Consider the following 25498-nt stretch of genomic DNA (forward strand, 5'->3'; position numbering starts at 1 on the left):
AATTGCAAACAGGTGTTATCATGGTCTATCAAAGTACTTAGCTAACAAACGTCTGTCTCAAAAAACTCTTATAAGGCTGTATAGAACACTGGTAGTCCCCGTTCTCACATATGGATCAGAGACATGGACGCTAACGAAAACAGATGAATCCGCTCTATCCATTTTTAAAAGAAAGGTGCGACGCAAGATATTCGTAGCGGTCTGTGAGAACGGAATATGGAGGCGTAGATATAACTTTGAACTGCAGAATATCTACAAGTTCGTTTGGTGGTAAAGATATTACCACTATAATTAAGCGAAACCGCCTGCAGTGGGCAGGACATGTAGCCCGGGCCCATGAATCGAATATGATAAAAAAGATTCTAACAGCGCAACCCGTGGGAATGAGAAGAGGGGGTAGACCAAAGCTGAGGTGGATGGATGGGGTAACACAAGATGCGGAGCAGATCGGAGTCGGCAACTGGAAAATGCAAGCAATGGACAGAACAGAATGGCGTAGAAAGCTTGAGAAGGTCGAGGCCCTCTAAGGGCTGTAGCACCAAGATGATGATGATGAGTGACAAAGGAGGCATCTTGTTTGTTTTTCTTGGGTAGAAATAAGATGGCCGATGTTGTCGAATCGAACATATTGTGTAATGTTGTTTATGGAAGATTGAGATGGACCAGGTCTTCTTGGAGGAGTTCTGAACATCGTCAACAAGGCTTTTTCTATATTTCAATGAAACTGCAGCAAATCTATTTCGGGTTGTTCAGGAATAATGTGTCTCATTCTACGGTAAATTAATCAAGCATTTTGTATGGAGACATCAAGACAAGATAAATAAAGGCCAATAAAAATTCTTGGATCTTTTTGACGTGACAACGTCTTAAATTAGGTTGTGGCTCGGAGTCATTTAAGAAAAAGTGTAACGCCCGCTCACGTCTGTTACAGTGAGTCGCCGAACGAGAGAGAGGCCCGCCGGACCGGCGAATGCCTTGCGTCTCTCTCCCACTCAAACATGATCGGTCCGCTGCGCGCGGCACTAGAGAATTAGGCACGTTGAATCGCTAAAGTTGAAAATCGTTGAAAGTATCGTCACCTGTGTCTGTAGTGAAAATGTGGAGTGCTTAGATTCGTCATTTACAACAACTACAACAATAAAGGTAAATAATTGTACACTAATATTTCATTATCGTAAACTATGATTGATTGATTAATTGTTAGATTGACACAAAAGTTGAGAAACTGAGTTTATAGGTTATGTCATACTATTGAAAAATGTTGATAGTGTTAAGTAAATTATTAGTTTAAATCACTCTGCAATCAATCGTAATTCAGTCGATTAAGAAGAAACAGCGCGTATTGCTAGTCAAACATTTAAAATAACAAATTATAACTTCTAACCTGTCAAAACAGGGCTACCAAACAAACGAACTAAACCGACCAATCACCACGCGCGGAGTTAGAATTTAACTGTGTTTAGCAAGAATTTCAAATTCGAATTTTAGTAAATGTTTTAATTTTCAACTTTACCATTTACATTTACAAATTTTAATTAATTTCAAATTTATTTAGCAAAAATTTGAACCTTCGATCTGAATAAGTGTTTTGATTTTCAAATTGATTCTTTAAAATTAAAAATATTAAAATATATATAATCAGAAGTGAACGTCACATAACATTATTATTTAATATGTAGGCAAATACATGTGACCATACTTGGTAGACACAATTGGAAATAGTAATTTTTTATAACTGAAAAAAATAAATATATAAAATACTGGTAGCAAACAATAACTTCAATGGTCGATATCTCCGCAACTAATTGATATATCGAAAAAATTTTCAAATAAATTTTGTAGAAAATAATAAGATCAATAATATAATATAAAATAAATAATATATAAAAATATAATATATAAAATATAAATAATATATAAAATAATAATATAATAATATATAATATATAAAATAATATATAAAAAAGACGTTGTCACGTAAAATCTTCGCCCGTAAAACCGACTTTACAGGCAACCGATTTTTTTTTGTTTTGACTTGTTCTGTAACTTGTTACTTTGATTTTTTTGCTTTGGACAAAGGAGTATCTGTTCGCTTGATAAACTGGCGCCGCTTTATGGTAATTCGATGCCAAAGTAACTATGCTGTTGTCATTCCGCCTTAAAAGCACCTTATTTTTCTCGTCATACCAATTTTCGTAAATTCCACGTATGGATTTTTTAGACGTTTCACTGAAAGGGTTCTATTCGATCGTATGGTTCCTATGTAACCTATTCCCTTCGATGTTAAAAAATCAATTAGTTTCATAGAGGTGAAATAATTATCAGCATATGACAATGAGGCATAACCCTATCGCATTGAATTTTAGGTTGAACAAATTCCAATATTAATCCACCTCAAGGCCAAATTCTTTTTTGTATTCATGATTTTCCCTTGGCTCCTTGATAACTATTGAAATCTATGAGGTAACCATATTTCTGATTCTAACATCACGATTTATACTCAAAGCATATGGGCTTGCCTCCTTTATGTTGTTTAATATCATGACCTCCTTAGTATGGTATCATGGCCTCATCCAGGCTAGATTCGGTTTCCCATAGTGTTTTCAGTAAATGATTTGCGGAGACTTTCAAGTTACAGAGAAATTTTGTATGTTTTGTCTGAACGATCTATATTTAGGTTATCTATAAAATAGAGGAATCTTATAATGGTTTCAAATCGCTTACGATGCATGTAACTTGAAATCAGTATATTTTTAAGTCATCAGATTCTTCCCAGTACATGAGTCTTCTTGGATTCGTGCTGGACTCACTAACTAGTAAAATCCCTTTAAAAGCTTTTAACTCGTCTACTTCAAATACTAAAGTAGTACCTTTTTGAAGAGCATAACGAACTGTCTCCTTTACAATATTTGTTAAAAGCTCTTCATTGAAAAAAAAATCAAAGATCTGTAAAGGAGTGAGTGGTCATGAATAAAATGAAGGAGTGTATGTTTTTTATGTTCAATATCCAAATAAAGGGAATTTTCATCTGGTAAATCTCCCTGAATCCATTTCCACGGTAGGAGAGTTACACTTTTTGCATCAATCTCAGTAGATGCCACTTGAATATCTTGAATTTCTTCATTTTGTGTCTCTATTTCTGTTTGCATCTCAATCTTTTCCGTATCTCTTTCTTCGAAACTTGTGTCACACTAAGATCTGCCTCTTTTTCATATAGATTTATATTTTCTTCGTCGATCCTTCTTTCTTCTTCTTGATGAATTACAGCTTCTGATTCCGCATCCAACATATTTTTGTTTAGGTTATTGAATGTTCCTCCACAGTCTTCATCTCCACTATCTTCATCATTCAATTAAGTGGGGTCAGGAGATGCTAGGAAAATATCTGCACTGGAAGCTGACTCCATAAGGTTCGATTCTTCCAGCATGGACATAATTTTATGTGCCCTTGATTCGTAAAATTTTTTCAAGACGACTATTATTACTAGTACATCTTATTTCCACCTTCCAGAACAAAAATCATTTTATGTACTAATAATATGCCTTGTACCCAGTGTTGCGAAAACGCAACACTGATAATTGGAGTTGTACCAACTAGCACAGATAAAATAATAGCACTTGCTTGATGGATATATCTTTTTCAATGATTTAGCAATACGTTGCTATCAAAAACCAAATTTTTATCCAGTTAATTTATACACAAACGACTTACTAATGCACGAATAAGTCATGTCATTTTCCAAAAGATGACGCCAAGACGCTATGTCAATTGTTGCGAAAACGCAACGCTGGTCATTAATGAGTTACAACGGCGATTGCTTTCCACTAAAAATGCTGCAGAATTGCCCTTTATTCTTAGGTTCAGTGATCTGGAGTATATCCCGCATCCTGAGCCTTCTTTCATTTTGGAGCCATCGGTGAATATGCAATAGGCATTTGCCACGTTTGTCTCCATATACTGTCCTGTTTCAATTTTGTAGGGTTTGTTAAAGACAAACTTTGGTTCGATTGAGTCGCAGCCTGCCTGTAGAAGTGGTAACGGATCCAACTCTTCTCGCCAGAAACGAGTTCTCAATTGTCCCATTCCTACATCAAGGTTTGCACCAGCTGAGCGCAGTCGCATCATTGTCACTAGCGCCACCTCTTTGACATATATATATCTAGAGGCGTGATGCCAATGATCAACTCCATTGCAGCAGTTGGTGTTGTTTTCATGGCACCTGTTATATTTATGCAAGCCATCCGCTAAATATGGTTTAGTTTGTTAATCGCTGTTGCCTGTAGCACTTTTGGTACCCAAGCAATAGCTCCGTAAGTTAGCATTGGCCTAATGACAGCGGTGTAGACCCAGGCGATCACCCTGGGCGTGCGGCCCCAGGTGCGTCCGACTGTTCGTCGACACAGCTCATAGGCAATATATGCTCTTTTAGCTCTACCATCTAAGTGTGAGTTCCATGTTAACTTCTTGTCAAGGGTAATACCAAGGTACTTCACCTCGCCAGAAAAAATTAGACTGTCATATAGCTTACAAATTGATTGATTTTTTCGATTCTATATAATCGGATTGTCATTTTAACTTCAGACAGTGTTGGTTGCATACAACATATTGTTTTATCAAGATTCCTAATATTTTTCTTCGCAATATACGGAAAACAAAAAGGAAAGCAGGTGTACAACAAAAAAAAAACGAAAGAATTATTAAAATAAATACAAAATTTATTAAACTAGATAATCATCTATGTAATAAATTATATATCAAGCTTCGTCTACTAGCTTATAAAAATAAGAGCTCGGATCGGCCATCAATACGTCAGGTTTGTCGAATTCCACAACTTCGCCTTGATGCATCACCAACACCCGATCAGAGTCGAAGATGGTCTGTATCCTATGAGCTATAGTTATGACTGTACTACTACGGAAAGCGGTACGGATAGTGTTTTGAATAAGTCTATCAGTCTCTTCGTCAACGTTTGCTGTTGCTTCATCAATGCACAATATCTGAAACAAAGTATAACATTTTTACTATTAATTTGTACATATTTCAATAAACATCATGATGAAATTGTCAAAAATACAATTTTTTGTATGGTACACAGATAAAAAAAAATTAATTATGTCCATATTTTTATTGTCACTGCGTTCTAAAGCTTTTGAATTTAAATATTCTGAAGAAAATCAATTTTCTATACTTTGCCTTAAAGTGACTAGTCTGTACAGGGTAAGATATGCAATGCTAACCTTATGGGAATTTCGCCAAGACGTTGCCAGTTTTATGCAGTGAGCGATGGCGTTCTCTATTGTCTATCTTTCAAAATAAACGGGATAAACCAGGAGTTCTCAACAAGCCCTCACATACAATTTTACGTAATTTACAAATATCATTTGCTAATAATTTTACATAATACTATATATTATTTGTTTCTAATAGTAACTTATCAACTTTTATCTTTTATTAGTAGCATTAGTATAATAAAATGTGCATTAAATAAACATTTGTTTCAAAGTTTAAAATAATTCTGGTAACTTCTACTAAGTGCCAAATTTAAAATGTTATTTATGTCCCTGCGGTGCTAATTACTGCCATAATGTGTAAGGAATTTGTAATTTTGCTTGATATCAACTGCAAATACTTTCTTCTAAGTTACTCAGTAATTAAGAAGCAATTAGAGTAATTCTTGTACAGAATATGTTTAAAAGCTTGATACATCCAGGGCCTTAATTAGTCTTTATTTGTTCTTCGGAGCGCGTAAACATATTCGAGTTACGATTATTTGTACCATCTTGGATGTATTGTTACTGTTTTATTGTTATTATTTGTTGGTGGCTGTTGTTGTGGTTTGCTGTTGGCAATTTTCTGTTATTGGCTATTGTTATATTTGACGCCGAATTTTTACCGCAAAATGGGGGAGATTGTTAAATGGAAACGTGGAGAAGCTCTGAAACTTTCAGAGAAGCAGATACTAATGAATATTATTAATTATCATCTTAATCAGGATAACAACAATTCTGTATCAAGTGTAATTAGGAAAGTATCAGAAATGAGTGGTGTTTGCGAAAAGACTCTTTTCCTCATACGACAGGAATATTCATCACCTAATATATTACAATCTCCAAAGAGCAGGCCCAAGAAGCGAAAGGTTGGTAATTCTCGTGACAACAAGTACGATGAAGGTGCCAGGGGCCAAATTCGTAGGATAGTTCACATCAATTTTTTCGTGACAATATACCACCAACAATAAACACCATATTAGCTGTTGTAAATGTCGAAGAAACTTTGCCCATCTTTTCACGGGCCACGCTACATCGCTTGCTGAGTTATATGGATTTTATGTTTATAAAACGTGGCAGAAATTCAATTTTGATTGAAAAACCAGAAATCATCTCATGGCGTCATCGTTATTTACGCGCAATTCGTAAATACCGTGCAGAAGGATACAACATAGTGTATTTGAATGAATCATGGGTAAATATCGGGCACAGTGTGAAAAAAGAATGGGTTGATAAAACAATTACATCTCATCGCGATACTTTTGTTCGTGGTCTGACAACAGAATTAAAAGCTCCAACAGCTCGTGGTGCACGGTTCGTTTTATTGCACGCAGGATCTACCAGTGGATTTGTTGATGGAGCAGAGCACACGTTTTTGGCAAAGAAAAATACTCAGGACTACTAGGACGAAATGGATCTACCGACCTTCGAAGATTGGTTCGAAAATAACTTAATGCTAAATTTCCCAGAAAAAACTGTTGTGGTAATAGACAATGCCTCCTATCACAGCAGAAAGTCAGAACAAATTCCCAACAGATCAACACTAAAAAAAGATATTCAAGAATGGCTTCTGTCAAAGGACCTATTTTTTGAAGAAGACTACCTAAAATGCGAGTTACTTGATGTAGTCAAGGCCTTTAAAGCAAAATATGACAGGTACATAATAGAAGATATTGCCAAAAAAGCACAATTTGAAGATTCTGAGGCTTCCACCTTATCACTGTGAACTCAATCCCATCGAAATGGTTTGGAGTGAAGTGAAACGGTATATAGCTGGACGCAACGCGAATTTTAAAGAAGCTGAAATGCGAAATTTAATTACAGCAGCGTACCAGGTCATTACGCCAGAGAAATGGAAAAACTACGTAATAGCAACAGAAAAAAATGTGGGAAATTGACAATTTGTTGGATGATATCGAACCAATTATTATAAATATAAATAACGAAGATAGTGATGACAGTGACGATAATAATGATGATGACGATAGTGAAGCAGAAACTAAATGTGACAGTGATTGACAGAAAAAGGAACTAAATATAATGGTGTACAATTACGATTACTTACACACGAAATTAAATACAATTCTTTTATTTTCAACTTATTTATTAGTTTTATTTTCGGATATTTCTACGTTTTGTTACTGCCAACATATACAGTGCAGTTTTTAAAAGTCCTTCCCCCCTTAACTTTTGAACGAAACAATACATAAATAAAATGTTTCTTTATATTTTAGTTTTATTTTATTCGAATTTATTTAAATCTATATGCAAATGGTTTGTATCGCTAACAAATACTGTAGAATTAAAAACAAACTGCTTGTGTGACATAAATAAAAGGCATTTCTTAATTTCTATTTTATTTGAATTTAACCCAAGTGTGCTGTAGCAAATATTATTTATGTTTGAGAACCACTGACAGAAGGAAGCCAGACAGGGTCGTTAGTGGGCATTAGTACTTAAGCTACCCTCAACACAAAAGATGGAATAGGCTCAGTAGTAAGAAGTGACGTTTATTTTAATACAAGTTTGCAAAGAAGTATGTCATCGATGTTGTGCATTTACCCTGTACAGACTAGTCACTTTGAGACAATCTATAGTAGTTTTATAAATAAATATATAGACATAACAAATAATCTACGACTTAATCGTTTTAAAAGAAACTACTGTTTGGTAAAACATGTTATATCAAAGTAACTTGTTATATCAACTAAACAATTAATAAAGATACTCATTCTTACTTTTGCATTGTGAAGAACAGCTCTGGCTAAACAAACCAATTGTTTTTGACCGACGGAAAAGTTCGAACCGCTTCCGTCAATCTTATAATTTAGTCCTCCTAAAGAATTAATAACGTCAGTCAAGTTTACCCTTCCCAGAGCGTTCCATATTTCGTCGTCCTTGAACTCTTCCAGAGGATCCAGGTTTTCTTTTAAAGTCCCGCTGAACAGGAAAGGATCTTGCGGTATGCAAAACATCCTAGATCTGAAAATTTATATCGTCCATTAAAAATAAAACCAATATTCTTGCAGCAAAAGGTATACAGGAGTGAATTATTGGTTACTTAAATTATAGTTTATTTTTATGAACGAGAGAGTAATTAGCATAATTTTAACTGGTAGCTCCGACCACTCCATGGGCGTGCTCAAGATTAATTGAAAAATTACTTTGAATAATTGTAAAAAATAAATGAATTATTTCAGTGTTATAAAGTGTTATTTATGTGTATGTAAACAAAAGTGACCTCTTTTATCACACACTATATTAGAACTGACTGGCCTAAATTAAAAAGGGTTTTAAAAAATTCACATTTTTTTTAATTTTTAAAAATTACAAAAGAGAAAAAGAGTTTTTAAAACCGTCTAAGGTATGTTAAATAGATGAATAAAAATATTAATATAAAACTTACAGCTACTTGTTACAAATCCAAATCAGATTCAGAAGATGAACTTTCAGAACCAAGATTTATAATAACTGGCTCGATCATTTTATCAGTAATATTGTCCAGCTTCCACATTTTTTCCTCTTCTTTAATAGTGTGATTTACTGCCTTTTCCCAGTTTTCAGGTTTTACATTATTTACGGCCTCCAAAAACAACTGTTTAACATCATGAATTTTAAAAGTGGTATTTTTTCTTGAAACTTCACTCTTTATCTGTGCCCATACCAGTTCAATCGGGTTTAATTCACAATGATATGGTGGGGATCTAAGTACTGTCATTCCACGATTTTTGGCAATTTCATCAATTTCGTATTTTTTAAATTTTTCTTTATGAAGGGCACACAACGAATAAAGTTCCTTTCTTATAGATCCGGGATGGTACGTAATATTTTTTGAACTCAGCCAATTCTGCAAGTCTTTTTTTAACCACTTGGTTGTGGGCAGTCCTTCTATAAGTCTGGAGTGATAACTTGCATTATCCATTACTATTACACAGTTCTTAGGAAGAAGATCTATCATTTGTTCGAATCATTCTTGAAAGACATCAGCGTTCATGTCTTCATGGTAGTCACCGGTACGAGTTGATTCAAAAGTTAATAAACCACCTTCAACAAAACCGTCTGAACTGCCAATGTGTACTATTATCAGTCTGCGTCCCTTTCCTGATGGTGGGTTTAAACCAGTAGATAAGTTATTTACAAAAGCGTGCCTTTGACTTGTAACAGTTTCATCCTGCCAAAATTTATTTGGTGTATGACCCTCGTTGATCCATGTTTCATCAAGATAAAATATTTTTCTTTTTTGGTTTCTCATTTCCTTTATGTTTCTTAGAAAACGTCTTCTCCATATGACAATATCGCTTCTTTCTAATAAAATAGACTTTCTGGGATTCTTTTTCCAGCGGAAGCCTATTTCTTTTAAAAGTTTCCATAACGTACTTCGACTCATTTCTGGGTAATCCTTATCATCTCGAACTGAGACAAGAATTTTATCCAATGTTGGAAATTCTTGTCTAAAGAAGAATTCATGCACTTTCCGTCGAAGTCCTTCTTTAAAATGATATTCTATTTGAAATTTTGGTTTCCCTGGAGCATTACGTGGTATTTGAAAACTACCACATTTCTCTTCTTTAATAACTCTGTAAATCGTAGATTTCCCAACACCAAATGTACTGCTAACTAACTCAACGGTCTCATCAACACTTTCACATAATCGTTTGTCTGTAAATGATTTAAAACAATTAAATATTAATGTTTTTTCATTAACTGTTAGAGGACCAATTTTTCGGCGTTTACACGGCACTTCCAAATTTTCCATAACACTAGTATACACAATAAACTGCACCTTGCAACTGAAGTACCTACTTTTAGTGAACTGTTAAGAATTTTGAATATGCCACTTGGACCTTCCTATATACAAAATGGAAAAACCCACTATCACATTTTCTGTGGAATAAGTTTAGAAGGTAATTATCTAGTCAATTACTGTCGTAGATTCCTGGAATTAAAGAATTAAATGTTTGATTGTTGAAACCCTTACTTCGTGGAATGCACTCATTTCAGATAAAATAAAACGTTTTATTTTATCTAAAGAATTAAACTTTATTTTGCAAATAGGCAAAGAATTAAACTTTATTTTGCAAATAGGCAAAGAATTAAACTTTATTTTGCAAATAGATGAAATAAAACGTTTTATTTTATCTAAAGAATTAAACTTTATTTTGCAAATAGGTAGGTACTTATTAAACTTTTATTGGTTATATATAACCAATAAAATAAACATCTTACATTTCTTGCAAATTCATTAGTACCTGTTAACCTCCATCACTCCGACACTGGCAACCTTATTTAGGGATTAGTAACCCTCACAACTATTGTATTCTATTCTGCTCCAACCTTTATACCTGGTGGTCATACTCAATTTAAAATTGTTTTCCTATATACTTCTGTAAACTTGTTGACAAATATCTGTTTTTCATTGAGTCACCCGTATCAACAGTTTAGGGATTTGCATACATAATTTATTGTTTTATTACTCTCTCATACATAAAAATACACTATAGATAAATCAATTGCATGCCGTCTAATTTGGCGTTGAGTTTTTGCAGAGCTCTACTGTATTACTGGAAGAGTAGAGAACTATGAAGTAAAGAAAATTTTGGGTTATTATTATTATTAATTAATTAAACCACAATAAAAAATTAGATATTCACAGCACTTTAGGTTTTTGCCTGAACGAAGATTTGTGATATTTATAAAAATAAATACATGTTTATAACTCACTTTTGCATTACATAAATTAAAAAGTTAAAATAATTCTAAAATTCTCGTTAAGTAATTTTTAAGCAGTTGGTTATACCGTGACAGAAATTTCATTCATGACGTGTACGAACTTAAGAGAAAATACTGTGTACCTTAATGTTGCAAGTGATATTTTCTTGATATCCACGGCATCGATGGTGATCACTCCTGCAGTTATATCTACCAGTCTAAACAATACAGATATGATGGAGCTCTTTCCAGCCCCTGTTCTACCAACAACTCCGACTTTCTCGTACGGCCTGGTATCGAACGATAGATTCATCAGCGATGGTGGCAAATGTTTTCTAAAATTATAAATAAAAATGTTGTTTCAAAGTCATTATTATATATAAACAAGAACTACATCAAGTACTACATCAAAATGACAACCAACTAGCTCAATCAAAACCCCCGGAATCGAATCTACCTAAATACAATATTGATGCACTGCAAAACGACTCGACATCATTCTTATATAAGCTGCGACTCAGCCAAAAATTGGCAAACCTGATATACTCCTCAGCCCAGAATACCTATAAAGAGATAATCAATAAAATCCATGAAGCAGCTTACGAAGCGCTCGGCACAATCCAAAAGAACAAAAAGAATACTCCATTGTGGTGGACAAATGACATCGCCAATGCAGTACACAACAAGAAACAAGCATATCAAAAGTGGCTACAAACAAATGATCCAGATGATAGACGAACATATGCAAGATCAAACAGAGAAGTAAAAAATTTAGTAACTAAAGCAAAAAATATTTCCTGGGAAAGTAAATGCGAAGAACTCAACAAATATATAGGGTCAACAAGATCAAGAGAACCATGGAAAACGGTAAAAAATCTGAGAACAAACAGAAAAGAAACGAGTAGAATAGATTTAATAGAAGAAAGATCTTGGATCGAACACTACTCACAACTTTTGACTGAAACAAGACCTCAATTCACGAACATCAGTTCAACAACATATGAACTGGAATTCAGTGAAGACGATGAAATAACAGTACAGGAAGTCGAGAATGCAATACAAACTCTAAAAAATCGGAAGTCATGCGGACCACAAGGTAAACCAAATGAATTATTAAAACATAGCCCACAAGTATTACGGGAATTACTGGCGTATGTCTTCACCTTATTCTATAATGGACACGACTTACCACCGGAGTGGACAAAAGCACATATTAACAACATCTACAAAAAAGGAGATAGAAAGAATTGTTCAAACTACAGGGGGCTAAGTGTCATAAATTCACTCTCAAGACTGTATGGAAAAATAATAAAAAACAAAATTGAAAAAGAGATGATAGATGTTGAAGAACAGAATGGCTTTCGTGCAGGCAGATCCTGTATGGACAGTATATTCTCTCTAAAGCAAGTTATCGAGAAAAGATTAGCCCACAACCTTTCAACTCATATAGTCTTTATAGATCTGACAAAGGCATACGATAGTGTACCACTTTCAATGCTTTGGGTAGCAATGGAAAAACAAGGAATAAGCAAAAAAATATACAAGCAGTACAACAGCTCTACAAAAATATGACGGCAAACATTAAAACTGGAAATAGATTAACTAGAGAAATTCCTATTAGTAAGGGCCTAAAGCAAGGCTGCTGCATAGCACCTACACTCTTCAAAATATATCTAAATGAGGCACTCTCAGTGTGGAGAAGAAAGTGCTGCAATATGGGCATCCCAATCGGAGATGATAGATTGTACACGATACACTTCGCTGACGACCAAGCCATTCTAGCTGAAGATGAGAGTGATGTAGGCTACATGCTTAGAAAACTGGAAGATGAGTATACCAAATGGGGCCTCACAATTAATATACAAAAAACTGAGTACTTAGTTGTAGGAGAAAAACCAGAAAGCCTACAAATCGAAATGGGAACTTTAAAACCAACAGACAATTTCAAATACTTGGGAGTCCAAATAACATCAAAAGCAGGAAGTAGCGAAGAAATACACTCCAGGATTGGCCAAGAAGGTCAGCCACCAGACAGCTACACGGACTATTATGGAATAAAAAAATAACAAAAGAAAATAAAAGAAGAATCTATAAAACAATAATAGAAAGTATTGGGCTGTACGGCGCCGAACTCTGGGAAATAAACTAAAGAAACAAATCAAAAATTAAGGCCATGGAAATGAACTACTGGAGACGATGTTGCCAGCTCACTAGACTTGATAGGGTGAGAAACGAAGATATTCGGAGAGAAATGGAAATCGATCTAGACATAATAGACACAATCGAAGCCAAAAGACTTAACTGGTATGGACACCTTCAGAGAATGCCTGAAAATAGATGGCCAAAAAAAATAGAAGAATGGACTCCGCCAACTAGAAGAAAACGAGGTAGACCAAGACGATCCTGGAGAGACGATGTCGACGATGCAATGACCGCCAGAGATTTAACAACTGAAGATTGCTTCGACAGAAAACGCTGGAAATTAGGATGCGAGAAGCGGCGCCAGCTGTAGAAGACTCGCTTGTTATATATATATATATATATATATATATATATATATATACAAGAACAGAGGGACCAGTCCCGATTATGCCCAAAAAAAACAGGGAAATTACGTACTTAAATAACCTACTAGTATACACTAAAATTTTATTATAAAAGAAAAACAATGTTTTTATTATAATAGAAAACTGTCAGGTCTCTTCTTAAATGTATAGGTCAAACTGGTAAAATAAAATCAGCTAAGTACTTTCAGCATGTCACATGCCATCTTCAGAGGTTCGTCTTATAGGTTATAAATACCTCATGGAAGAGTTATTGTCAACACAAAACACAATAAAAAATATTAAAAGCTTAACGCCTTTGTTATAGGGGTGAAAACCCTTTAAAAGTTGTAACAATTACATTTAAAAAGTGCCTGGTATACCAATGACTGCCTCGTTGAAACGAGGGAAACAGCTGTGTTAGAGTCTTCAGACTTTTCCAGGACAGGTTGTTCTTACCAATCTCAGGAGATTAGTATGTGTAGAAATTATATTGTGGACAGTGTCGAGTAATGCAGTGCAGTACAATGGTCTGTATAGAATAAATTTCAGTCGATTTGTGAGAGTTAAGAGTGTAGGCGCAAAATTTCGGCCCAATGTTTTTTTCGAATCCTGAGAAAACTAATAAATATTTTTGAAAAATTTTAACGCAGAATGAAAGATTACATTATTACCAAGAGCCAAGTCCCTTAGAATAAACAAAATGTTTCTTTTGAATGAGAAATTTGAAATTAAAAATTATACTTAAGTTTCTCTTTTTTGTCACCCCTGTAACTTACTAAAATAAACATTATAGAAGTTTTCAGGGACTTTCGGCCCTCGGTAATAATGTAAGCTTTCATTCTGCGTTTAAATTTTTCAAAAATACTTATTAGTTTCCTCAGGATTCTAAAAAAAAAAAACAATTTTGGTGCATATCTTGCAGTTTTGGTTAAACTGATCCGCAAAATAATACTCTAGAAAACAATTTTAAGAGAAAAAAAAAATAGATTGAATAATTTTCACTAACTACTAAGGAACCAAAACAGTTAACTTTTCTTCAGTCTTAAGTAATCTAACTTTGGAGATAGGCCTCCCCCAAATCAGTGTTTTCTATTTTGCGCCACTTGCTTCCAGTTGTGTCCACCGATCTTCTTAATGTCATCAGTCATTTGTGGTCTTCCTCTACTTCTCTTTCCTAACCATGGTGTCCATTGTTGTATTTCGTGGTTCCAATTTTTATCCTTCAGTCGAGCATTGTGTCCTGCCAAGCTCCATTTTAATTTGGCAGCATGTTCTCCTGCCTCTTTTACTTTGGTTTTGCTTCTAATCCATTTGTTTGTTTTTTTTGTCTATAAGTCTCACCCCGAACATTGATCTTTCCATCGCTCTTTGTGCTTTTACTATTTTATCCACATCGGTGAGTGTCTACGTCTGTGAGCCATACGTGAGTACATACACTGATCCTAAAATCCTGGTTTTCAAATATTGTTCTATTTTAGTACTTTTCAAGATCCAACTCAGATTTCCAAATCCTGCCCACGCTAACCTTATTCTTCTGGTAATTTCGGCAGTTTGATTTTCTTTGTTAACTTTCATTATCTGTCCCAGGTAGATGTATTCGCTTACTGTTTCTAAATTTATGTCGTTCAACGTTATTTCTCTAATGTTCGGTGTATTTGTCATTCTTTTTGTTTTTTCCAAGTTCATCTTAAGAGCTACTTTTTCCGAAGCTTCAAATAGTTGCGTCATCATGGTCTGTAGTTCTTCGAAACTTGTAGCGAATATTACAATGTCATCAGCGTATCTCAAATGACTCGGTTTTCTTCCATTAACATTTATTCCTTTATCTGCCTAGTTAATGTCTTTGAACATGTCTTCCTAAATAGTCTCTGAACACGTCTAAAGAGTTAACTTCTTAGTCCAAAAATAAGTCTAAAATACCTGTATAAATAGTAAAATATTTACCTGTAATGCAAGGTGACGTTTTCGAAAGAGATAACGCCTTGACTGGGCCAAGCGAATGGAGGGTCCATAACGAAATATTTACTTTCCATTGGTATGGATTCCACGTATTGGTTGATACGTTCGACGGCTACCATTTCCCTTTCTGTCTCCGTGAACGAGTTTACGACGCCGCTGAGTGATCCCGTGATACCCAGAGCGTACGAAATGGCCAATCCGATAAAACCTACATGAAATAATGGAAATATTTAATTTTGTAGAAACATAAATAATTAATTTTTTGAAACATATTTTTTTTTAACTTGTGATCACTATAACACTCTAAAGACAATTTATTACAATTTTTAAAGCAATCACTGAAAGAAATAAGAGGGTTTAGAAAATAAGTAGATCAAATAGAAAAAATAGGAAGAGCAATTGCAATAGATAGAGAGGCCTGGAAATGGAACCACAGCAAGCAACCGTTGGAAGCCTTGTAGGTCAGAATGACAAAAAAAAAGGATGTCTTAAGGAATTAGACTTGGCAATGGCAAAGAAAACATCAAAAGAATTAAGTAAATATGGGGTTCACATATTGGATTTACAAGAGACAAGGCTTCACAATAATTGAAGTAGACGATTTCATCTATTTTAACAGCGAAGTTGAAATACGTTTCTTTTTTCGTACAAAAAATACAAAAATAAGGAATATAAATAAGAAATTAAAAAGGGAGTGGTATTACATGATTTATATCAAGAATCTACCAAGAAAACAAAATCATCTAGCTATAAGACAGTGCTAAGACCAACGGTGTGAGACTTGGACTTTCACCAAGCAGAAGAGGAAAACGTTATATATATTTAGGGATTCTACAGTATTCACTGCCTTCCCTCGCTCAACCGTTTCCATCTCTCTCTGTTGTTCCATTCTCCATCGTTTAGTCCTCTCTTACTCATGGCGTCGTCTACTTCGTTCCTCCAGGATTTTCGGGGTCGTCCTCTTTTCCTCCTTCCTATGGGGCTCCATTAGGTTATTTTCTTTATCCATCTGCTGTCGCTAGTTCTTCTTACATGTCCATACCACTTTAGTCTTTTTTGTTCTATATATGTTAGTATGTCTGTTTCTATTGATGTTCTTTGCTTTATTTCGTCATTACTTCTCCTATCCATTCTTGTTACTCTGCAGCATCTTCGCAGGCATTCCATCTCTGTTGCTACTATCTTACTGCTGGTTTTCTTGTTTATGATCCAATTTTAAGCCCCATTTGTCATAATACTTCGCACTAATGTTTTATAAATCTGTGTTTTTGTCTTCATATTTAGGTGTCTATCCCACCATACTGAGTTAAGTTGTCGGATTGCTGTTCTTGTTTGTCCTAATCTTTGTGTAATTTCTTCCTCTGTTGTTGCCTTTTTCGTGATTATAAACCCCAGGTATTTGAATTTATCCTTTCCTTTGATTGTTACGTTGTCATCAATCTGTAGATCTTCTATGTCTTCTTCACTTGTAGATAGGTACTCTGTTTTCGCGAGGTTAATATCTAGGCCAGCCTTGGTATATTCTTCTTGTAGTTTCTTCATCATGTAGCTGAGGTCGTCTTGGTCTTGTGCAATCACTACTTGATCGTCTGCAAAACTTAATGTATATAGGTATTCGTTCCGTACCGGTACTCCCATGCCTTCGCATTTTCTTTTCCATGTAGTCAAGGCTTTCTCTAAGTATATTTTGAATAGGGTTGGAGATGTGGAACAACCCTGCAGGAGCCCTTTTGTTGTGGTGAAGTCTCCTATGATTCTTGTTCCCATTGTGGCGAACGAAGGAAAACGTTACTATATGAAAAAAGAAAAACAAGTCAAAGAAGGAGACCTCTACAAAAATAAACAAACACTGAGGTAATGTACTTATATGGGGAGCCTGCAATAGCTCAAGTAGCCAAAGCTACGATATTAATATGGCTAGGGCATTTGAAAATATTTTTGCTGTATGGCTGTGAAAGTTGGAAAATGGACTCTGAAACAGAAAAAAGAATAGATGCCTTTGAAATGTATATATACAGACGGATGATGGGAATTCCATGGATACAAAAAGTTACCAATGATGATGTACCTAGGAGCATAAATAAACAAAAAGAATTACTCAGCATAAAATCAAAGGGAGAAAATACAATATTTGGATGATATGTTGAGAGGTAAAAGATATGAATTACTCCAAATCATATTTGAAGGTAAATTGCAGGGCAAAATATCAGTTGGAAGACGCCAGAACTCGTGGCTGAAAGACCTGAGAAGATGATTTGACCGCTCATCCTCAGAAATCTTTCGTGCAGCAGTTTCCAAAGCTACAATTGCCATTTGGATCGCCAACCTTCGAAAAGAGGCGGCGTAATAAGAAGAAGATTTGAAAACAATGAACGAAGGTCTCAAAGAAATTGAGACAGAGTTGGAAAGCAAAGTAATAGAACGAGTAGAAAAAGATGACTAGAACAGAAGTATCAAAAACGGAAAGATGTTCACATTTGGCGAGTGAACGTCAATTACCGAAGACGATGTACGGTAATTCTCAAACTATGGGTCTAAAAGGCTTGCGTTGGCATTTTATGTATATAATACAATTTTTGTATAAGATTGACTAATCAATATCAACGATATTGGTATAGATAGAAATTATCGATATCAAACTACGTGCTAAATCGTTCATTTTCATTACTTTTAATAAATTTTGGAAAACAAAAACCTAATTTTATGCTCGGTAGTGTGATAAAATTTGATATATGTGATCTATAACATTGAGATTGGTAATTACCTGGATCCGCGATATCGTACTGATGCTGAATGACGGCAATAAAACTAACACCTGTAATTATGATCACTCCTATAAACTGTAACCTGAGACCCAACCATCGAGCTGCCGCTTGACTGGCGAATTGAGCTTTCAGATTAGCTTCTAGATGTTGATTGTTGTCGTGTTTGAATTTGTGGATGACTCTCATCGCTCTAATTGTAGTCAATCCTGTAAAAGTAGAAATACAATTTTTAATTATCCCATGTCAGATCAAAACAGAGTCGAATTGAGATATCCTAGCGAAACATTTCAAGAAAAGATATCGCAACCAGTAAGTTATTTATTCATATAACTGTTTCTTAAAATCTATTCAGACTCAACATTAAAACTAAAATCACTAATATATAGGCCACCCACAACACATCCAGGTATTTTCCATCGGAGGATCGAAGCTTATTGACCTACACAGCTCTGGTACTCAAATTAAACATTGGTCCTTCAAACCGGATTACAAAATGTTGTGATATAATACAATTTTAAAATATCTCGAAGATAAAAATTAAGCTAATACGAAACTGCAATAATTATGTAACGCATTGTTCTGGTTTTTCCATTATTTTATTTTAATCTCTTATTGACCGTCCTTTTTTCAACACTTTTTAAACAATTTTTAAAAATAGATAACTGGTTAAGGTGAGATTTATGGTGATTAAACTAACTGCAGCATCTATAGGTTGATATGTCCATTATACAGTGATACTGTTATTATAGTATCATAGGCCTGATGATGGAGTATAAATTGTAAAGTCTGAAACTACTCGCAGAAACATACAATCAATTATTACTTAATAAACTTAAAGGATCTTGAGTAGTGCCTTTTCTTTCCCCGTTATTTATTAAATATAGTATTACGAAAACATACTCACCTTGCAAAGTTTCATTAAAATGGTTATATATGGGAGAAAGAGTTACACTAGATATCCTCTTCAGTTCCCTTGAGGTTATCCTGTACTGATTCAATAAATACGTATATATGGGTACTAGAGGAATAAGGAAGACACATATCCAAGGCAAACCGTACATCGTGATAAAAAGAGAACCTAAAAAATAACAAATATCAGAACAAAGAAAAGAAATACTCGTTGGTTATATTTTATGTTAGTTATTAACATCTGGCAAAAGTGCTAGGATCTTATTTTTTGCTGCATTTTTTCGTCCATTCAGGGTTTATTTTCGAAAGCATATATTTATTGTGAGTCGTTTGTACAAATTACGAAGACTGGTCGTATTAGGTTACATGACTTTGAATTGTTTGTATTGAAATATGTATCAATTCGCCTCAAGTTGTAATCGACTACCATAGGTGTAATGGACTGCTAATACAGACAGACTTCTTCTTCTTCTTCTTTAAGTGCCATCTCCGCGACGAAGGTTGGCAATCATCATGGCTATTCTGACCTTCGAGGCAGCTGCTCTGAACAATTGCCTTGAGCTGCAACCAAACCACTCTCTCAGGTCCTTCAACCAGGAAACGCGTCTTCTTCCTACGCTTCTCCTACCCTCTACTTATCCTTAAGATGTATCTTTCGCATCTCATCACATGTCCGAGATATTGCAATTTCCTTTCTTTTATTACATTTTCCATTTCTCTCTCTCTGCCTATTCTCCTTAACACTTCTGTATTCGTGACTCTATCTACCCATGGAATCCTTAAGAATCTTCTACATGTCCACATTTCAAACGCGTTAAGTCGATTTAGACAGACAGACAGACAGTTGTAATCGACTACCACAGGTGTAATGGACTGCTAATTCAGACAGACAGACTCCCGACTGTCTGCAGAAAAAAGAGAAAGTCACATTTTATCGATGGGATTGTAAACACGGATAAATATTTGAATATTTTAGAAGAATCTCTTTTACCTATTATGAAACAGCGTTTAACATCAGCGGAGTTAAAAATGAATTGAAGACCATGGCATACCACTTCTGAAATGGGTTTCTAACAGTCCCGACTTGTCCCCGATAGAGACTTTGTAGCGCGAAATTTAATTTTCTTATCAATCTAACGTTGAGCCAACTGATATGGGAAAAGGCTCGTATCTCATGTATATTAGTAACCTGCCGACTCTTAAAGAAAATAATTAGTATCAACTTACCTAGTAATCCGAATAACTGCGCCAAAAATATATTAAGAATAAACGGCAACGAATCATCAACTGTGTAGGTATCGCTAGAGAACCTATTAATGATTCTTCCTATTGGTGTTACATCGAAAAATGTACATCTGGCCTAAAATTAATGACATATTTCAATATTGTTGGAATTTCGGTAAAAAAAAAATCCATTGGTTCTACTATTTTATTTATGAATGTTGAATCGTCCCACAGGGTATTGTGAAAAACAAAAAATAGAAATGAACTAATAAATAACACTCTGTGGGAATCTACGACAAAAGGACGCGGAAAACAGGACGCGAGACCAAAGGACGCGGAAAAAGGACGCGCGAAAAAAGGACGCGTGGAAAAAATGACGAATATTATTAATGAATTACTATAAATAGTTTATTTTAATTGACATTAGCCATTACCCCCTTTTTATCCCCATATGTTATTACAGAAAATGATTCTACCTAACCTAAAATCGGTTACGGTAAGAGTAAAAAGTGAAAAATAATTATATGAAAAAAACTTGCCCTCACATTTTATCGAGGCTTAGGACTAAAATATCTTAAGTAAAATAATAAATACTAATATAATGTTGATTCAAGATTTCTGGTATTGAAACAGGTTAGATTCCATATTATCAGAATTGTGTATGGGATTAGAAAAATCCAAGTACCAGCCCAGTAAGGGGTCTAATGAGGGTTTAACGCGAACCGGAAGGTTGGTAAATTCCGCAGGTAATGTTAAGAATGTAAATAGAAACGATTAGTAAGAAAATAAAACTTTCTAATTGTTTGATAATTAAATTTAATTTAATAAAGCGATAGCGGCTTTCGCTAGAAGATTATATCTTTTACATGTTTGATAATTGTTTTTAAGAAATGAATATTACAAAAGGTCCGATATAACAAAACATCATTAACCAAATTGTTTATATAGGGGAAACTTGTCGCGGTAGGTAATTTATTCTGTTCTTAACAAGAAAACATTTTACAAATTGATATCAGTCTGTTAAGATGGTGTTAGCGTTTGTGAAAAGCCAAAAAGGCAACAACTTGTTACTTTATAATGGATTTCTCCATAAAAAAGAGCGAGTGATTGGTGAAAAGACAATTTGGAAGTGTGCTACTTATAATAAGTGCAAATGTACAGGAAGAGTGCATACCGTTGTGGATGAAATTACAAAATCCACAGAACATAATCACGTTGCAGACACGGCAAAGATTGAAGCAAAAGAAGCTTGTAACCGGATGAAAGAAGTTGCACAACAACTGGAACACTCCACCCAAGGTGTAGTAAGTGAAATTTCTCAAGGACTTTCCTTAGCTGCTACGGCACAACTTCCATCAGTGTCGTCGTTAAAAAAAACTGTGCAAAGAGTTCGGAACGAGCTAGGAGGTACGCCCGCAAATCCGAGAAATTTAGAAGAACTTGTGCTTCCTGAAGAATATAAAACAACTACAGGCGGTGAGCTATTTCTATTATTTGATAGCGGGCCAGAAGAAGAACGTATTTTGTTATTTTCAACCCAAAGAAATTTAAGATTTATGGAACAATGCGATCATTGGTATGCCGATGGAACATTTAACTCAGCACCACCATTGTTTTCTCAAATATACACAATTCATGGAGTGCGATACAGTAATGTAATCCCGACTGTATTTGCACTTCTAACGAACAAAACACAAGAGACTTATACACGTGTTTTTCAGCAACTAAAGGTGTTGAATCCGGCCTTGCGCCCTCTAACAATAATGATGGACTTTGAAAGAGCGGCAAAGAATGCTGCACAAACTGAGTTCCCAAATGTGAGAATCCGCGGATGTTTTTTTCATTTCTCGCAGTGTATGTGGCGCCATATTCAAAGTGCCGGATTGCAAAGTAGATATATTGAGAATCCTGACTTCGCCCTTCACCTAAGACAATTGACAGCTCTTGCGTTTGTTCCAGACAACCATGTAGTCAGAGTGTACGAGGAGTTGCTCAATAGTGATTTTTATACACAAAATGAAGAACTACTAGTGCCGCTGATTAATTACTTTGAAGACACTTGGATAGGGAGATTAGCTAGAAGAGGAAATCGAAGACAACCCCTTTTTCCAGCAAATGTATGGAATTGTTACGATTTGGCAGACCAAGATATACCTCGAACTAATAATGCTGTCGAAGGATGGCACAACAGCTTTTTTTCTCTTCTCAATAGTGCACATCCGAATATTTGGAAATTTATTAATTCTCTAAAAAAAGAATATGATTTAAATGTTTTGAAAATAGAGCAGTACATTTCGGGCAATGTACCTCCACGCAAAAGAAAATATCAAGATACAGCAAACAGGATAAGGGCTATTGTTGCCGATTATGCTGACAGGCCAACTTTAGAATATTTGAGAGGCATTGCTCACAATTTTCAGTTGCAAACATAAAAAAATACAAAAAAAATTAATATCAAAAATAAAACAAAAAAAAAATAAAATGACAAAACAATTCCAAAAAAAAGCAAAAAATTAAAAAAAAAAATAAAAAAAAACTTGTAAACACGCCAGCTTCTGCTGCCAGGCCTAAGCCTGGATAAAGTGCGAAGGCAAGTTTTTTTCATATAAATATTTTTCACTTTTTACTTTTACCGTAACCGATTTTAGGTTCGGTAGAATCATTTTCTGTAATTATATAAAGGGGATAAACGGGGGTAATTGCTATTGTCAATTAAAATAAACTATTTATAGTATTTCATTAATAATATGCGTCCTTTTTTCCACGCGTCCTTTTTTCCACGCGTCCTTTGGTCTCGCGTCCTTTTTTATGCGTCCTTTTAACAAAGGTTACAAAAAAATATACAATATTCCATACTTACTTTTAACACAGTCTTCAATAACACCTTATGGAACTTTGTAGCCGCCATAATTCCACCATAAGCAAATATAAACGATCTTATTAGCGTAAATAACGTATTGACACACGCCAACTCGACATATACTTTTAAAAACTCTGACATGTTACCATCGCCTTCTTCGTAGTCGATATAGTCGGTAGCCGTCGCCAAGTACATTGTTAAGTTGGTAGAATTATGAACGGGGCTGGTTACACCATTGGCTAACCACCTAAAATAATAAAGTTCTTAAATTTGTGCTCGAATTAAAAGAAAATACCACTATAAAAGAGGGATCCCAACAATTTTTCTCATCAAAATCTAAAAAAACTTTTAAAAGTTCATTAAAAATGCAACATAAAAAACATATTAAAAGTTTGGTTATGGTGCGGGTGCAAGCGCCCATGCATCTGGAGAGAGCTGAGGCGACATGTCTACATATGGCAATTTTGACGCCATTTCTACTTTAACCAGCGTCATCTTAAATAGGCCATAAAATATATTTTGAAAATAGCCCCACACGTTTTTACAAAGCAAGAATTATCCGAGAAGCATTGAGATCAAAAAACGACCCGATTTTCATAACACAAGAGATGACGGCAATAGGTTACTTTCAACATGACATCTGAATCAAAATAAAATACCTATCCTATGTCCATCTTTTTCATCTATACCGCTCCTGCCGTCGAAAATCTTCGTACCATTCCCAGCCCCAAGTAGGCGAGCCTCATCACCAGTGGGAGCTCTTGTTAACGACAACGGTCAACAGTTTGATTTTGAAACCGTTCCATTAGCCGTTGCTCGGTGTCTTTCAGGTTCGTATAAATGTTTGTTCATGCACCTGCAACCAATCCGTTGGTTAACTTGTCACCGTCTAAGTATCCAGTCCCCCTCGGCAAGACATCCGTCGGACTGGTGCAGTGAACCACTTTAGTTTATGCAAGTGTATTGACGGTGTTGGACGAGTATCCGTTTTTCAATAAATTTCTTTCTTTGTTGCGAATAAAATATAGATATGGAGATTTTAATAAGTGCGGTCAAAAATCGACCTGTGTTGTGGGATAAACACACGGAAAGCTATAAAAATAATCAGCTCAATTTTGCAGCATTAGGAAAAATCTGCGTGATTCTGCACGAAGACTTCGAGTTATTATCGGACAAGGAAAAAAAATGACATACTTTTCTCTTTCTAACAAAATAGGATGTATCCATATTTTTCTTTTACGCTTCTCCCCCGTTTCTTCTGCATTTTTTTATATACTTAAATAATACGCTAGTATAATTTTTTTGCTTTGACGACAACTGATATAACATGTATTGCGTGCACTTGTTACTAAACCTAACGATATTTCGGAGATTCCATAATAACAACGGACGCATATCCCTTGAAATGTATGAACCATCGACACGGATACCCGTTTAGCATCGGCACGTTATCCGTTGAAAAAACGTTCGTTAACAAGAGCCCTAACGGTATAAAACTAATATGTCGAAGTAACGCCGTGTACACTGCCTGTGAGTATTTACTCGAAATTCAACAGGATTATCAGTCTCATTTTCTAATTCTGAAGCACTTGGGAAAGGCCGGCAAAATATTAATTTACCACCACACAAATTCTGTTGTAGACGAAGTAAAGCTGTCGTGTTGCGAAATTTACTATTTATTACAGCGTGCAGCTTAAGTATTTGACATTATCAGCGAGGACATTATCTGTTTCGACAGCAGTAAAATACTTATGGCAACTGTGTAAACTCGAATACAAACAAACGATGAAAACGAGTAGTGGCAAGTATTTCATGTGTCCCCAGTCGGGTAAAATGCAAACGAAACCAACGTGCAGTACATCTGTTGATAAAACAGGCAAAAGGTAGTGGTTATTGGTGAAGGAAAACATATGATCAAGTCGCTATATGAGGGATTACGTAGAAGAAATCCAAATATGTTAATAGAGGATGTCACAGTAATATTTTAGTCCTTATAATAATTTCCCTGATACATGATAAATATACAAACCACTATTGAACTGCACTCACCCCTCGTCGCAGACCTTTCAGAAGTTCCAAGCTTTTGAAACGATAATCTCTCATTTTTTGTTTAGTAATGAAATAATCTAGGAACTTAGTGAGTCCGAAGCACTGAAATATGCCCTAATGAATACTTTCTCCGACGAGCGAGTTAAATACTTGACGTAGACAAGTTTCATGCGGTCCGATCCAGAAACTTGATGAATTAAATATTAATTT

General features: G+C 35.0%; 1 protein-coding gene across 2 annotated transcripts in view; it reads right to left on the reverse strand.

The window, feature by feature from the left end:
- Nucleotides 1-4694: 4694 nt before the first annotated feature.
- The window catches only part of LOC140444315 (ATP-binding cassette sub-family C member 10), a 46315-nt gene continuing 25511 nt past the window's right edge, over nt 4695-25498 (reverse strand). For both annotated transcript variants that reach the window (XM_072536065.1, XM_072536069.1), the window contains exons 14-21: nt 23240-23486; nt 20383-20515; nt 19151-19324; nt 18246-18452; nt 15467-15689; nt 11120-11311; nt 8006-8249; nt 4695-4997 (exon numbers count right to left, since the gene is read on the reverse strand). In XM_072536065.1, the coding sequence (XP_072392166.1) occupies nt 4755-4997; nt 8006-8249; nt 11120-11311; nt 15467-15689; nt 18246-18452; nt 19151-19324; nt 20383-20515; nt 23240-23486 (1663 nt within the window). In that variant the 3' untranslated portion in view covers nt 4695-4754. The remainder of the gene's footprint in view (nt 4998-8005; nt 8250-11119; nt 11312-15466; nt 15690-18245; nt 18453-19150; nt 19325-20382; nt 20516-23239; nt 23487-25498) is intronic.

Source organism: Diabrotica undecimpunctata, chromosome 1, assembly GCF_040954645.1.
Source record: "Diabrotica undecimpunctata isolate CICGRU chromosome 1, icDiaUnde3, whole genome shotgun sequence".
Taxonomy (NCBI): Eukaryota; Metazoa; Arthropoda; class Insecta; order Coleoptera; family Chrysomelidae; genus Diabrotica; species Diabrotica undecimpunctata.